General features: G+C 40.5%; 2 protein-coding genes across 4 annotated transcripts in view; both read left to right on the top strand.

Annotated features, from left to right (window-relative positions):
- Positions 1-4,141: 4,141 nt before the first annotated feature.
- Positions 4,142-13,384, top strand: LOC123725412 (cilia- and flagella-associated protein 251). Of its 3 annotated transcripts, none has more exons than XR_006757865.1 (4): positions 4,142-4,239; positions 4,981-5,485; positions 9,151-9,352; positions 11,301-13,384. XR_006757865.1 is itself a non-coding variant. In XM_045690704.1 (4 exons), the coding sequence occupies exons 2-3, from the start codon at positions 4,987-4,989 to the stop codon at positions 9,273-9,275; spliced, it is 624 nt and encodes a 207-aa protein (XP_045546660.1). In that variant the 5' UTR covers positions 4,142-4,239; positions 4,981-4,986; the 3' UTR covers positions 9,276-9,296; positions 11,301-13,384. The 3 variants fall into 3 exon arrangements, 2 of the variants coding, with proteins under 2 accessions (XP_045546660.1, XP_045546659.1); XM_045690704.1 differs by having other exon boundaries at positions 9,151-9,296; XM_045690703.1 differs by lacking the exon at positions 9,151-9,352 and having other exon boundaries at positions 4,143-4,239.
- The window catches only part of LOC106564212 (zinc finger protein 2-like), a 44,944-nt gene continuing 34,209 nt past the window's right edge, over positions 4,227-14,961 (top strand). The window contains exon 1 of the mRNA XM_045690702.1: positions 4,227-4,238. The gene's annotated coding sequence lies outside the window, so the exon portion shown is untranslated. The remainder of the gene's footprint in view (positions 4,239-14,961) is intronic.

Below are 14,961 nucleotides of genomic sequence, written 5' to 3'. Positions count from 1 at the left end.
AATGTAGCTTGTACTATGTAGCTATGTGGGATTCACCTTCTGCTGTTTGGGCCTCTTGATCATACTAGCTACGGATCCACCTCATGGTCTAACACGTCTGAAGAGGAGGAGAAGATGGAAGTTAAAGAAGAGGAGAAGATGGAAGTTAAAGAAGAGGAGGGGAGAGCAGTCAAAGAGGAGGTGGAGGAGAGAGCAGTCAAAGAGGAGGTGGAGGAGAGAGCAGTCAAAGAGGAGGTGGAGGAGAGAGGAATGAGAGAAAAGCAGGAGGAAGAGATCAAAGAAGAGGAGGATATAAGCATTAAAGAGGAGGAGGAGGAGGAGGAGGAGAGACTAGTCAAAGAAGAAGAGGAGAACAGGGAAGTGTCTGCTCCAGATCTAGAGGAAGAGGAGGAAGTAGATAGTATCACTGACCCAGGTAAGTTCAGGTGTGGAGTATGGAGAGGTTGGTGCCTTGGCGGCCAAAGGGGATTCCAAAACTATTGTAGTGCTTCTGCTTGCATCCAGTCAAGTTTTCAGTGCTCTGTTCCTGATTCTAACCCCATATCTGTTCATATTCCCACAGGAGAGATCTCCAACCCAGGTTCAGACAGTGAGCCCAGTTCCAAAGCATCAGGAAACAATAAACAACACAGACAGAGGAACTCAAGACAGAAACATCACCACTGCATGGACTGCTTCACTAGTTTCTATGAGCCAGAGGAGTTGAGAAGACACACTTGTAGGCCCCGCTCCTGCCCAGATTGCAGAGGCAGTTTTATTTGTCCAACTCACCTGAAATTACACGAACAGACTCTCAATAGAAAGAAAACTTACCCGTGTGGTCAATGTGGAAAGAGTTTTCAGGCACCAAGCAAACTAAAGACACACCAGCTAACGCACACAGGAGAAAAACATTACTACTGCTCTCAGTGTGGGAAGAGTTTCAGTCAGGAAGGAGATCTAAACAAACATCAGCGAATACACAGTGGAGTGAAGCCTTACCACTGCTCCCAGTGTGGCAAGGCTTTCACTCAATCATCAGATCTGAAGAAACACCATAGAACTCACACAGGAGAGAAGCCTTTCCACTGCTCTCAGTGTGGGAAGAGTTTCAGTCAGTCATCAAATCTGAAGACACACCAGCTAACTCACACAGTTAAGAGGACTTACCACTGCTCTCAATGTGGGGATAGTTTGACTAGTTTATATTTTCTGAAGAAACACCAGAAAATGCACACAGGAGAGAAGCTTTACCACTGCTCCCAATGTGGGAAGAGCTTCAGTGTTGAAGGAAGTCTAAAGCAACATCAGAAAATACACAGTGGAGTGAAGCCTTACCACTGCTCCCAGTGTGGGAAACGTTTCAGTCGGGTAGGAGACCTAAAGAAACATGATAGAATACACCGCTGAGAGAAGCCTTACCACTGCTCTCATTGTGGGAATGAGAACTCTTGAGTCATCTGAGAATACACACAGGAGACAAGGCATACTGCTGTGATTAGTGTGGGAATTGTTTTAAATGGGACAGAGGCCTGAAAGAACATCAAAGGCAAAGGACAGCAGTGCCCAATACTGATCTTACAATGGCGTTACCAAACTGGTCAACCTTATATCTAACTAATATTGACTGCCAGTTTTTTTTCATTATTCTATTTAAAAAAATGTTTTTTATAAATGTTTTAAGTTTAACATTTTATTCAGACAGCTGGAAACAGAGGGGGAGACAGGCAAGTGGGAGATCAATAGGAAGGACACAGGGATTGATCCCCGGTCTCAGGTGGGGAGTAGAGTACACGTGACTCAATGTGGGCGTTAAGGCTAGACCACGGGCTCTGCACATTATTCTGTGAAACCTGATGTTCTTTTTCAGTATTCTAATATGAAAATGTACTAAAGAGTATTAATTATGCCAAGAGTGTCACATTTGAATTAGTGTATTTTCTTCCAGACAATCAGTTCAGTTTGTAGCTGCATAAATCAATACTATAAATATTACAGTAGTCCTTAAGGAGGTACCATAACAAATTACTTTTTGTATTTAAGTAATAAAAACTATAGCCACTGTAGTTAATATAGTAATTATCTGTAAGGTCCCTTAGTCGAGCAGTGAATTTCAAACATAGATTCAACCACATAGATCAGGGAGGTTTTCCAGGTTTTCTCAAAGAAGGTCTCCTATTGGTAGATGGGTAAAACAAAACAAAAAGCATACATTGAATATCCATTTGACATGGTGAAGTTATAAACTACACTTTGGAAGGTGTAACAATACATCCAGTCACTACTAAGATACAGGTGTCCTTCCTAACGTTTCTGGAGAGGAAGGAAACCACTCAGGGATTTCATCATGAGATCAATGTAGACTTTAAAACAGTGACTGAGTTCAATGGCTATGATAGGAGAAAACTGAGGATGGATCAACAACATTGTAGTTACTCCACAATACTAACCTAACTGACAAAGTGAAAAGAAGGAAGCCTGTACAGAATTAAAAAAATATTCCAAAACATGCATCCTGTTTGCAACAAAGCACTAAAGTAATACTGCAAAAAATGTGGCAAAAGCAATTCACTTTTTGTCCCGAATACAAAGTGTTACGTTTGGGGCAAATCCACTACAACACGTTACTGAAGACCACTCCAAATTTTCAAGCATAGTGGTGGCTGCATCATGTTATGGGTGTGATTGTAATCGTTAAGGACTGAGGACTTTTTTAGGATAAAGAAATGGGTTGGAGCTAAGCACAGGCAAAATCGTAGAGGAAAACCTGGTTCAGTCTGCTTTCCACCAGACACTGGGAGATGAATTCACCTTTCAGCAGGACAATAACCTAAAGCACAAGGCCATATATACACTGGAGTTGTTTACCAAGAAGACAGTGAATGTTCGTGAGTGGCCTAGATGCAATTTTGACTAAATTCTGCTTGAAAATCTATGGAAAGACTTGAAAATGGCTGTCTAGCAATGGTCAACAACCAATTTGACAAAACTTGAAAAATTCTGAAAAGCATAATGGGCAAATATTGTACAATCCAGTTGTGCAAAGCTGTAATCGCCATCAAAGGTAATTCTAACATGTATTGACTCAGGGGTGTAAATACTTATGGAAATGAGATATTTCTGTATTTCATTTCCAATTAATATGCAAACATTTCTGAAAACATGTTTTCACTTTGTCATTATGGGGTATTGTGTAGGTTATTATGGGGTATTGTGTAGATAGGTTGGAAATACAACGATTTAACCTATTTTTAATTCAGGCTGTAACACAACAAAATATGGAATAAGTCAAGGGGTATGAATACTTTCTGAAGGCACTGTACATATCTACCTAATACTGACTGACTGTTTTTGTCATTATTCTGTTAAACCTTTTATGTGTGTGTTTTACGTTTAGCTTTCTTTTTTTTTTACAATGAAGCGTGAGTCGAGAAGTAGGTGCAGGTGAAACGTTTAATAAAACAACAAACATGAAAACAAGACAGCGTAACAGTGGCGATATAGCATGAACACAGGAACAATACCGACAGAGGAAGATGGTTAGTATTCCGGCGACGTCGGACGCTGGAGGGGAGAGGTAGACGTGACAATTTTATTCAGACTGCTGGAAACAGAAAGGAGATCAATAGGAAGGACACAGGGTTGAAAAATAATCGAAATATGAGGTATACTCCCAGCAGAGCCCCAAGTCCAGTGGGTATATCCTCTGGCGTGTTGATGTTAATGTGTTGATGTTCTCTGTATATAGCCAGAATGATTTTGCAGTGCACGGTGATTGAACAGGTTTCCTGTTATATTCAGAGGTGTAGAGAGTTTGAAGTCTGTGAATCCAAAAAATTCAAAAGGTATGTTAATTGGTATTGGTATTTTAGGCATATCAAATTTACCATCCTCCTTCCTTACCTTGCCAATGAATATCCCATAGGCCTCTACATTATGGACAATGTATGTGTATGAAAACCATTATCCCGCCCAAAAATTTCATTCACATTCACCACAAAAACCAAGGTATGATGAATATAACAGGAAACCTCTTCCATCACCATGCACTGCAAAATCATTCTGGCTATGGATACGGAAAACATCGAAACATTGACATGAACAATAATTCGCAGGGTAATTTGTATTTTTCTATCACAAAGTATAATAGCTATATTCTCCAGTCCAGTTGGTGGCGGTAATGCAACATTATATTGGATGCCAACCGCCGTTAAACACCAAAGAAGAAGGAGTTAATCTAGAACAACAACAGCTGCCAAGGTAATATCTAGATTTCTAATATTCTGTAACGTTTCCATATGTAAACATTAGTAGTCGGATTATTTGTCCAAGTCCACCAAATGATGTGTAAACAATAGCTATTTTAGCAAACGTTAGCTAGCGTACTCACTGGCCATTAAAATGCCTACTCAAGCTAACTAACGTTTCTATCTATCGATCGATCATACCAAGCAATTCTTAAATATGCTCTTGTGAATGATACCGTTATTTGTTATTAAGACAGCAATGTCAACTGTGTGATGTGTGAATTGTCCATCTTCAAGATGGCATAAATCTATTGGCAACCCTTAGCTAGTAAGTTAGCATGGCTAGTTAGCTAGGCTGTTTCTAAGGCTGGCTAGCTAGCAAGCTAGTTAATTTAATTTCAGTATCTAATCATTAGCTAACTGGTAATTTAGAGATTACAAATCAAATGTAATTTTGGTTTGGCATTATTTCAAACAAACTTCTTGCTGATAATTTGTCTATCTAGCTAGATCGTTTCATCCTAGTGAGAAAGGTGACAGCTTACTGACGAATTGTACTAAAGCTAAACCAACTAGTTTAACATTGCTAACGCAAGCTGTACAATCGCCAAAGCAATGCTAGCTAGCTACATGTATTAGTAGATTCCAAGTGGATGGAATATTTAGTTATATTCCTTTATTAACTTAGCTGTTCCAGTATTTTGTGAAACTCACCTTACGTTTTCGATTGTGCCTCTTTTGAATCCTACTATAGCCTTCCATGTCTGAACCCAAGTCCCCGGGTTCTTACTGTGGCTTTCCAGGACAGATAGAGATAAGCTCACAGTGGGGTCCAGAGATGGTCTTAGTGAAGCTGGAGGACTGTAGTCAACCACTGGAACTCAATGTGATAGTCAAAGAGGAAGAGGAGGAAAGGGAAGTCAAAGAGGAAGAGGAGGAAAGGGAAGTCAAAGAGGAAGAGGAGGAAAGGGAAGTCAAAGAGGAGGAGATAGGGATTAAGGAGGAGGAGATAGGGATTAAGGAGGAGGAGATAGGGATTAAGGAGGAGGAGGAGGAGATAGGGATTAAAGAGGAGGAGGAGCGCGCATTCAAAGAGGAGGAGGAGGAGCGCGCATTCAAAGAGGAGGAGGTGGAGGAGGCGGAGGAGAGAGCATTCACAGCGGAGCAGAGAGCAGTCACCGAGGAGGCGGAGGAGAGAGCAGTCACAGAAGTGGAGAACAGGGAAGAGGAGGAAGAAGTAGATGGTAACACTGACCCAGGTATGTTCAGTTGTGTAGGATGGAGAGAGGTTGGTGCATTGACAGCCACAGGGGATTCCAGAACTTTTATTGAGTCTTTACACCAATCCCTAATATAGGGATTGAAGTAGGCTCTATCCGCCAATTAGGGCTGTGTATGTAAATGTATCAACATGCACAGAAGATCAGACTGAGCATTTCAATGGCAAATGGAGGCTCAGGGAAATCAATGATAATAAATATATTTCAAGTTATTTTCATGAAATAAAAACACGCAGTGATTTATTAGACACAGTGATGATTTAAAAATACTGCATGGGGGCTTTAACATTCTGGGCCTGTTTTCAGCGGGAGATTAGAGGCCCAAGTGTCAAACACGCGTTAGTTTTGAATTTCCTCATGTAAGAACGTGAGCACTGGCATTTTCCAGCCCTAACTCCAGGTTCAGCAATGTACGTGTCTAACATCAGCTCACTTGTGCTGAGGTGGGAGGGGTGGCAATATTTGAGGCGTGTCATTAAATACACACGCAAAAATGTCAGTTTCATGCAGCGCCAAAAGGAACGTTTCAGACCCACAAACAGCAGGTCTTCTAGGTAATGCAGTTGATTTTGAGAGTGGAACCACAGCCTATCCAACCTTGACACACAGTGCCCATGGTAGAGAGATGTTCATTTTGTGTCGGTGAATCTCGTATATAGAAACACAGCCTACCCTACTCCTTAGTCCTGTCTGGTTTAGCAGCATCACATAGGTGTCTTTTTATCCTGGCCATTAGCCCAGTAGCCTAATAATAAAGGGCTTTTAAATGGTCTACTGAGAGAGCCTTGAAATATTTGCCTTAATGTTTTTTCAGTATTCACAATTCACATACCAGCATACTTCATTTTCCTTGTTTTTGAGAAAGCTATCCAGCCCTATTTTCCGATTACCAAAGACATGGGCGCTCCTCCAAACTATTCCATCCTCCTATAATGCCATGAACTATTGGTAGCAGCCGAGTATTGTGTAAAGGCGTGTAAAGACATTTAGGCGTGTGCACAGAGAAGCCATTTATGACTTGATGTTTCTGACCCAATCCTATTTAGAAATATTGTTGTTGGTTTAACAAATAGATGGGGTTTTAATCAAATTAAACGGAAAAACAAACTTATTAGAAAGATTCAGCATCCATGGGTTTATGGTGAGATTGTACATGGTTCCAATTCCTATTTATGGAAAAGTGCAAATTTGATCTGTTAGACGGTTGAAGGATGTTTATAAAACATAACATTACAGCAGTATAACGGTGAGTGGACATTCCCCCTGTCTCTTTATATTGGACCTTTATCCAGCTCTTGTCAAAAGTTTATATGTAAAACCCTCCATAGTCTAAGTTGCCTTGTCTGTATTAAAGGCACGGGGAACATTTTATGGTGCCTGTAACTGTATTTAGGCAGCCTATTTTGATTAGAATTAGATTAGAATTATACACTGTCTTTTTAGGCCTTATCAATAGCCTAGTGAATTTAATCTTGCTTATTGACTGTTTGGCATCATCAGACTGAATTTACAGTAGGCCTAGCCCCTATATCAGTGTTAATGCTATAGCCTATGTTTAATAATGTATTTCCATGTTGAGACAATGCAATAAGAATAATGTTGACTGCAAGCATGTTCAATGTATTTAGCAAATATGGGGCGAGCAATTTAATGAACTAGGCTATAAACGGACTAATATACGAATTGGAGTTGATGACAACGCAATAAATAAAACTGTAAATACACAACATGAAGGAACCACATATTTAGCCATGGAGCACTTACTGATTGGCCAGTGAGGGGCCAAGTCTCCAACCCCCACAACTTGTTTATTCATCAAAACCCAGCTCTTTCACGCCACCACAAGCTACTGCGTCCATCATTTCGGTTCTGAAAATAGCACAATATTTACCATTGCAATAGGTGTGTTAAAATAGAGCCCTCTGTCAAATTTGTAGTTCTGGAGTGGCCTATTCAAAGTCCAGACCTACTCCCAATTAATAGAGAAAATTATTTGCCCCCTTTCTGATTTTTCACGGCACTGTATGGGTAACGGGGTTGACGTGTTATTCTAAACCACTGTTTTCCACCACAAAACACCACAAAAATGGCCATAAACAGTAGAACCAGCTCACCTGCTTTTTCATATAGAGTAGAACCAGCTCATCTGCTTTAACATAAAGAGTAGAACCAGCTCACCTGCTTTAACATAAAGAGTAGAACCAGCTCACCTGCTTTAACATAAAGAGTAGAACCAGCTCACCTGCTTTAACATAAACAGTAGAACCAGCTCACCTGCTTTAACATAAAGAGTAGAACCAGCTCACCTGCTTTTACATAAAGAGTAGAACCAGCTCATCTGCTTTTACATAAAGAGTAGAACCAGCTCACCTGCTTTTACATAAAGAGTAGAACCAGCTCACCTGCTTTTACATAAAGAGTAGAACCAGCTCATCTGCTTTAACATAAAGAGTAGAACCAGCTCACCTGCTTTAACATAAAGAGTAGAACCAGCTCACCTGCTTTAACATATAGAGTAGAACCAGCTCACCTGCTTTAACATAAAGAGTAGAACCAGCTCATCTGCTTTAACATAAAGAGTAGAACCAGCTCACCTGCTTTAACATAAAGAGTAGAACCAGCTCACCTGCTTTAACATAAAGAGTAGAACCAGCTCACCTGCTTTAACATAAAGAGTAGAACCAGCTCACCTGCTTTAACATAAAGAGTAGAACCAGCTCATCTGCTTTAACATAAAGAGTAGAACCAGCTCACCTGCTTTAACATAAAGAGTAGAACCAGCTCACCTGCTTTAACATAAAGAGTAGAACCAGCTCACCTGCTTTAACATAAAGAGTATAACCAGCTCACCTGCTTTAACATAAAGAGTAGAACCAGCTCACCTGCTTTAACATAAAGAGTAGAACCAGCTCACCTGCTTTAACATAAAGAGTAGAACCAGCTCACCTGCTTTAACATAAACAGTAGAACCAGCTCACCTGCTTTAACATAAAGAGTAGAACCAGCTCACCTGCTTTAACATAAAGAGTAGAACCAGCTCACCTGCTTTAACACTATGATTCGACTATTAGATGGTCAATGTTTCTGTTGAAAAAAAAATATTTAGAAGGAATAGTGTCTTTGTTTATATTTAAGCAAGGTTAAAGATCAATGTTTCAGCCTACATTGGCCTTCATCAGAATAATCCCACAATGGGAAGTGCCAGTGTTATGCCTTTCCTTTTGCAATGATGATACGTTTTGTTTTAGGTTGCACCTCCTCTTCTTTCCAAAATGAATAGTTTCACCATCTTAAAACGAGAGTTCAGTTTGCGTAACAGGGTTGACCTTAAAATGAGGGACGGTAAATGAGTCACTAATCACATGAAATAAATAATCATGTTCAGAAAAGACTTTCTATAAGCATCAACATCACCACTAGGGCTTTACAATGATGGTGAAAATGTTGATACATTTTGGTGTTAGATGGGTTAAAATCTTCCAAGATGCCACTGAGGTGCACAGGAGGGACATGACAAAATGCTACATATCTGCACTTATCTGTGGTCATTTAATATAACAAGCTTTAAAAAGTCATTATTGGTGTACAATTTCTACTTAAAAGACACATTTTTCCTGGAACAACCCTGTTGTGTTTGTTTAAAGGGGTGGCCGGTAGCCTAACGGTTAGAGAGGTGAGCCAGCGACCAAGGATTGCCAGTTTGAATTCCGGGTCCTGCAGAGAAGTTGGTGCATTGGCAGCCCCAGGGGATTCCAAAACTCGGTCGTGAAGTGAGCTGTGCAACAGGAAGGTTGCTGGTATCTGATATCAAATCCTAGATGTCATCACCCACTGGTGTGCCCTTGAGTAAGGCACTTAACCCTCCACAACAACTGCTCCACGGGCGCCATAGTATGGAAGTTTCCCTGCTCCAACCTCTCCAACCTGTGTGTGTGTCTTTCAGGGATAAAGCAGAAGTTAACATTTTCATTGGGCAAATTCGTAAATCTAGAATCCTTAGTTGCTACATCCATTTTTAGACTTTGAAATTAATGATATATATACCCATTGATTCTTGAAGAATGTAACTTAGAAATGGCTCATGAGCGTAGTTCAACAGTCGCTCCCCATCAGAACCCAACATACAAGCTTGTTTTACTCCAATATTTGTAAACAATGTTAAATGTAACCAAACACTCTATAGCCTCTAAACATGGTTAAAACTATAATTTTGATATCATGCATGGTCAGTCCTTGCATCTTCAGATCTGTCTATATAATTTGAGAGTGGTTACATTTCTCAAAGCCTATCCCTCAGAGTTTTACCAAAACAGAGATGGGGTGTTTTTGTTATTGGTTTAATTAAGGAATCTAGCTTTTAAAGTCCAAGTGCAGTCAAAATTCATTTTTTCCTGTGTTTTATATCATTTTGTACGACAGCTGATGAAACTAACACTGTAAAAGTGTGATTGAATTTTTTTTTTTTTCTGGTTAGTTGCTGTTTTACACAGGACCTTCTAATCAGCAGACTTGCGTGGATGGGAGTTTAGGCTTTCTATGGTGATATCACCATGTGGTAAATTGTGGAAAACGTCTTGCCGGAAAAATTGTTTTTTTTAGCCAAAAAGCTATTTTTTTCCCCCAGTTTCAGTGGAAATCTACACTGAACAAAAATGTAAACGCAACGTGTAAAGTATTGGTCCAATATTTCATGAGCTGAAATAAAAGATCCCAGAAATGTTCCATATGCACAAAAAGATTATTTAAATTTGGGGCACAAATTTGTTTATATACCTGTTAGTGAGCATTTCTCCTTTGCAAAGAGAATCCATCCACCTGACAGGTGTGGCATATCAAGAAGCTGATTAAACAGCATGATCATTACACTAGTGCCCACGGAACTGGGGACAATAAAAGGCCACTCTAAAATGTGCAGTTTTGTCACGCAACACAATGCCACAGATGTCTCAAGTTTTTAGGGAGCAGTAGTCATGCTGACTGCAGGAATGTCCACCAGAGCTGTTGCTAGATAATTTAATGTTCAATTCTCTACCATAAGCACGCTGGAGAAGTGTGCTCTTCACCGATGAATCCCGGTTTCAACTGGACCGGTCAGATGGCAGAAAGCGTGTAGGGTGTCGTGTGGGGGCGAGCAATTTGCTGATAACGTTGTGAACAAAGTGGTAATGATGGCGGTGGGGTTATGTTATGGGCAGGTGTAAGCTACGGATAATTAATAAGATTTCATTTTATCGATGGCAATTTGAATGCAGAGGTACCGTGACGAGATCCTGAGGCCCGTTGTCGTGCCATTCATCCACCGCCGTCACCTCATGTTTCAGCATGATAATGCATGACGCAAGGATCTGTACACAATTCCTGTAAACTGAAAATGTCCCAGTTCTTCTATGGCCTGCATACTCAGACATGTTACCCATTGAAGATGTTTGGGATGTTCTGGGTCGACGTGTGTAACAGCGTGTTCCAGTTTCTGCCAATATCCAGCAACTTCGCACAGCCATTGAGGAGTGGGGCAATGTTCCACAGGCCACAATCAACATCCTAATCAACTCTATGCGAAGGAGATGTTGCTCTGCATGAGGCAAATGGTGGTCACACCAGATACTGACTGGTTTTCTGATCCATGCCCCCTTGAAATTGTTGCTTCTTGCGTTTAGATTTTTGTTCAGTGTATTCAAGTAAAGTACTTAATTGTTACCCAATAAATGGTTTGATATTGATATAAAAATGGCTGTTAAAGACCATTTCAATGCTGTTCCTGATTCTAACCCCATATCTGTCCATATTCCCACAGGAGAGAGCTCCAACCCAGGTTCAGACAGTGAGCCCAGTTCCACAGCATCAGGAAACCATAAACAACACAGACGGAGGAACTCAAGACAGAAACATCACCACTGCATGGACTGCTTCACTAGTTTCTATGAGCCAGAGGAGTTAAGAAGGCACACTTGTAGGCCCCGCTCCTGTTCAGATTGCAGAGGCAGCTTTATTTGCCCAACTCAACTCAAATCAAAACAGACTCAAAAAATGCTGCCGACATACCCGTGTGGTCAATGTGGGATGATATGTGAAACACCAAGCAAACTAAAGACGCACCAGAGAACTCACACAGGAGAGTAGCCATACCAATGCACTGTTTGTGGAAAGGGTTGCAGTCATTCGGACCATCTAAAGACGCACCAGAGAACTCACAGGAGAGAAGCCTTACCACTGCTCCCAATGTGGAAAGAGTTTCAGTCAGTTAACAACTTTTAGAAACCACCACCTAACTCACACAGGACAGAAGTCTTACCGCTGCTCTCATTGTGGGAAGAGTTTCAGTCAGTTAGCCAACTGAAATACACACCAGTTAATTCACACAGGAGAGAAGCCATACCACTGCTCTCAGTGTGGGAAGGATTTCAGATCTCCAAGAGAATTAAAGTCACACATGAGAACTCACACAGGAGAGAAGCCATTCCACTGCTCCCAATGTGGAAAGAGTTTCAGTCAGTTATCAAGTCTGAAAAGACACCAACTAACTCACACAGGAGAGAAGCCTTACTTTTGCTCTCAATGTGGGGATAGTTTCACCAGTTTATATTTCCTAAAGAAACACCACCTAACTCACACCGGAGAGAAGCCTTATCTCTGCTCTCATTGTGGGAAGAGTTTCAGTCAGTTAGCCAACCTAAATACACACCAGTTAATTCACACAGGAGAGAAACCTTACCACTGCTCTCAATGTGGGGATAGTTTCACCAGTTTATATTTCCTAAAGAAACACCAGCTAATTCACATGGGTGGAAAGCTGTTCCAATGCTCCCAGTGTGGTAAGAGTTTCAATCATTCATCAACTCTGAAGAAACATCAGATAACTCACACAGGGGAGAAACCTTACCACTGTTCTCAGTGTGGAAAGAGTTTCAGTCTGGTAGGAAACCTGAAGAGACACCAGCTAACCCACACCGTAGAGAAGCCTTAACGATGCTCTCATTGTGGGAAGTGTGTCAGCCATTTACACTACCTAAAGTCCATTTAATTCACACAGGAGAGAAACCATACCACTGCTCGGTGTGGGAAGAGTTTGTCAATCAGCAAATTTGAAAAAGCATTTTGGAATTCACACAGGACAAAAGCTGTGTCATTAGATGGTCCCATGTAGCTCAGTTGGTAGAGCAAGGTGTTTGCAACGCCAGGGTTGTGGGTTCGATTCCCACGGGGGGGCCAGTACAGAGAAAAATGTATGCATTCACTACTGTAAGTCGCTCTGGATAAGAGCGTCTGCTAAATGACTAAAATGTAAATGTAAATTAGATCTAAAGACACCAGTTTGTTTACATAGGGGAAAAGCCTTAACTCTGCTATCAATGTGGGGATAGTTTCACCAGTTTATTTTTTTTTAAAAACACCAGATAATTATGACTAATAATATCTTACCTGGTTAGTTAAAGGGGGTTAAAAAAATACTTGCAAAGGAGTGTGGCAGCTGCTCCCAGTCAGTGAACAAATTTGAAGACCCACCATTTCACTGGCACAGTGTGAGGAAAAGATTCAGTCCCATAGGCGACCTAAAGAAACACCAGCTAACTCGCACTGGAGAGATTCCTTACGATGTTCTTAAAATAAAGCTGGTGTGATAACGCTTTATTGTGAACATATCCCTATTTGAGGAATCACCAAAAAGGCAACACTGCAGAGAAAACTCAGTGAAGTTGACATTGTGGAATCCATAGCTAATATCTGTCCATAGAGAATCCTGAGTAATTACAGACATCATATATTCTAGTTGGATTTCTATAATCGCTTATTTAAAAAAATTCAATAATAGAATTTAGTCACGAAAAATGTATACAACAAAAACTTCTAAATGGCAGAAAATAAATACAACTATTGTAAGTATCCTTGTTGAAGAGTCATTATTTCTGGTGCTTTACAGATAGGCTATACTGTAAGTAAGGCAGTGGCGGTTGGTGCTGTTTTAAGATGAGAAGGAATGTATTTAAAAAAATGTATGAGCCTTATTTCTATTACAGCATACTGGATGACTGTCATTCATATTCCATTCATCTAGATCAATGTAACATCGATAGGTTTAGGCTACTACATGATACTTACATTTTCCCTATACCCAACATGAGGTTGCTTCAACCTGGCCTATGAATTAAAGTTTAAAACATAGGTGCACAGGTTGAGATAATTTTGAGTAATCAAGGTGACAGACAGTGACACATTCAATACTGCCTTGCACACTTGCCTACATCTAGCTGATCTAGGGTTTAATCATTAGTCATTAGTCCAACAGTTGCACATTAGAGTTTCTGTTAGACAAAGGTAAGTTTATCCCTGTTTTGTTCCATTTGCTTAAGTTTATGAAAGGTTTTTCAACAGAATGGGTGGAATGAACATACCACTGATCACACTTAAACAGTTCACTTTCATAGCAGCCACATAAAAACAGCATGATCACTTTGCTTGTTGAATACAGTACCAGTCAAAAGTTTAGACACACCTACTCAAGGATTTCTTTATTTGTACTATTTTATACATTGTAGAATAATAGTGAAGACATCAAAACGGTTAAATAACACATATGGAATCATGTAGTAACCAAAAAAAGTGTTAAACAACTCCAAATATATTTGAGATTTTTCAAAGTAGCCACACTTTGCCTCGACAGCTTTGCACACTCTTTGTATTCTCTCAACCAGCTTCATGAGGACTGCTTTTCCAACCATCTTGAAGGAGTTTCCACATATGCTAAGCACTTGTTGGCTGCTTTTCCTTCACTCTGCGGTCCAAGTCATCCCAAACCATCTCAATTAGGTTGAGGTTGGGTGATTGTGGAGGCCAGGTCATGTGATGCAGCACTCTATCACTCTCCTTCTTGGTCAAATAGCCCTTACACAGCCTGGAGATGTGTTTTGGGTCATTGTCCTGTTGAAAAACATGATAGTCCCACTGTGATTCCCACCGTGAAGCACAGAGGATGATTGTGTGGGGTCCTTTGCCTGTGATGTATTTAGAATTCAAGGCACGCTTAACCAGTATGGCTACCACAGCATTCTGATTTCACACAGTCTCCTCTGAACCGTTGATGTGTCTGTTACTTGAACTCTGTGAAGCATTTATTGGGCTGCAGTCTGAGGTGCAGTTAACTCTAATGAACTTATCCTCTGTAGCACAGGTAAGTCTGGGTCTTTCCTTCCTGTGGCTGTCCTCATGAGAGCCAGATTCATTATAGCACTTGATGGTTTTGCGACTGCACTTGAAGAAACTTTCAAAGTTCTTAAAAATGTCCATATTGACTGACCTTCATTTCATTTGAGCTGTTCTTGTCATAATATTGACTTGGGTCTTTTACCAAATAGGACTATCTTCTGTATATCACCGCCTACTTTGTCACAAAACAACTGATTGGCTCAAACGCATTAAGGAGCAAAGAAATTCCATAAATTAATTAACAACTTCTTAGG

Source organism: Salmo salar, chromosome ssa12, assembly GCF_905237065.1.
Source record: "Salmo salar chromosome ssa12, Ssal_v3.1, whole genome shotgun sequence".
Lineage (NCBI taxonomy): Eukaryota > Metazoa > Chordata > Actinopteri > Salmoniformes > Salmonidae > Salmo > Salmo salar.
The sequence above is the reverse complement of the archived record's forward strand: the minus strand, read 5'-3'. Positions and strand labels throughout refer to the sequence as shown.

What these genes read in the sequence shown, in the direction of transcription:
- LOC123725412 (XM_045690703.1), top strand. Translation starts at nt 4,987, where the DNA reads ATGTCTGAACCCAAGTCCCCGGGTTCTTACTGTGGCTTTCCAGGACAG. An exon ending in AGATGGTAACACTGACCCAG is followed by an intron (nt 5,486 to 11,300) that starts GTATGTTCAGTT and finishes ATATTCCCACAG; the next exon opens with GAGAGAGCTCCAACCCAGGT.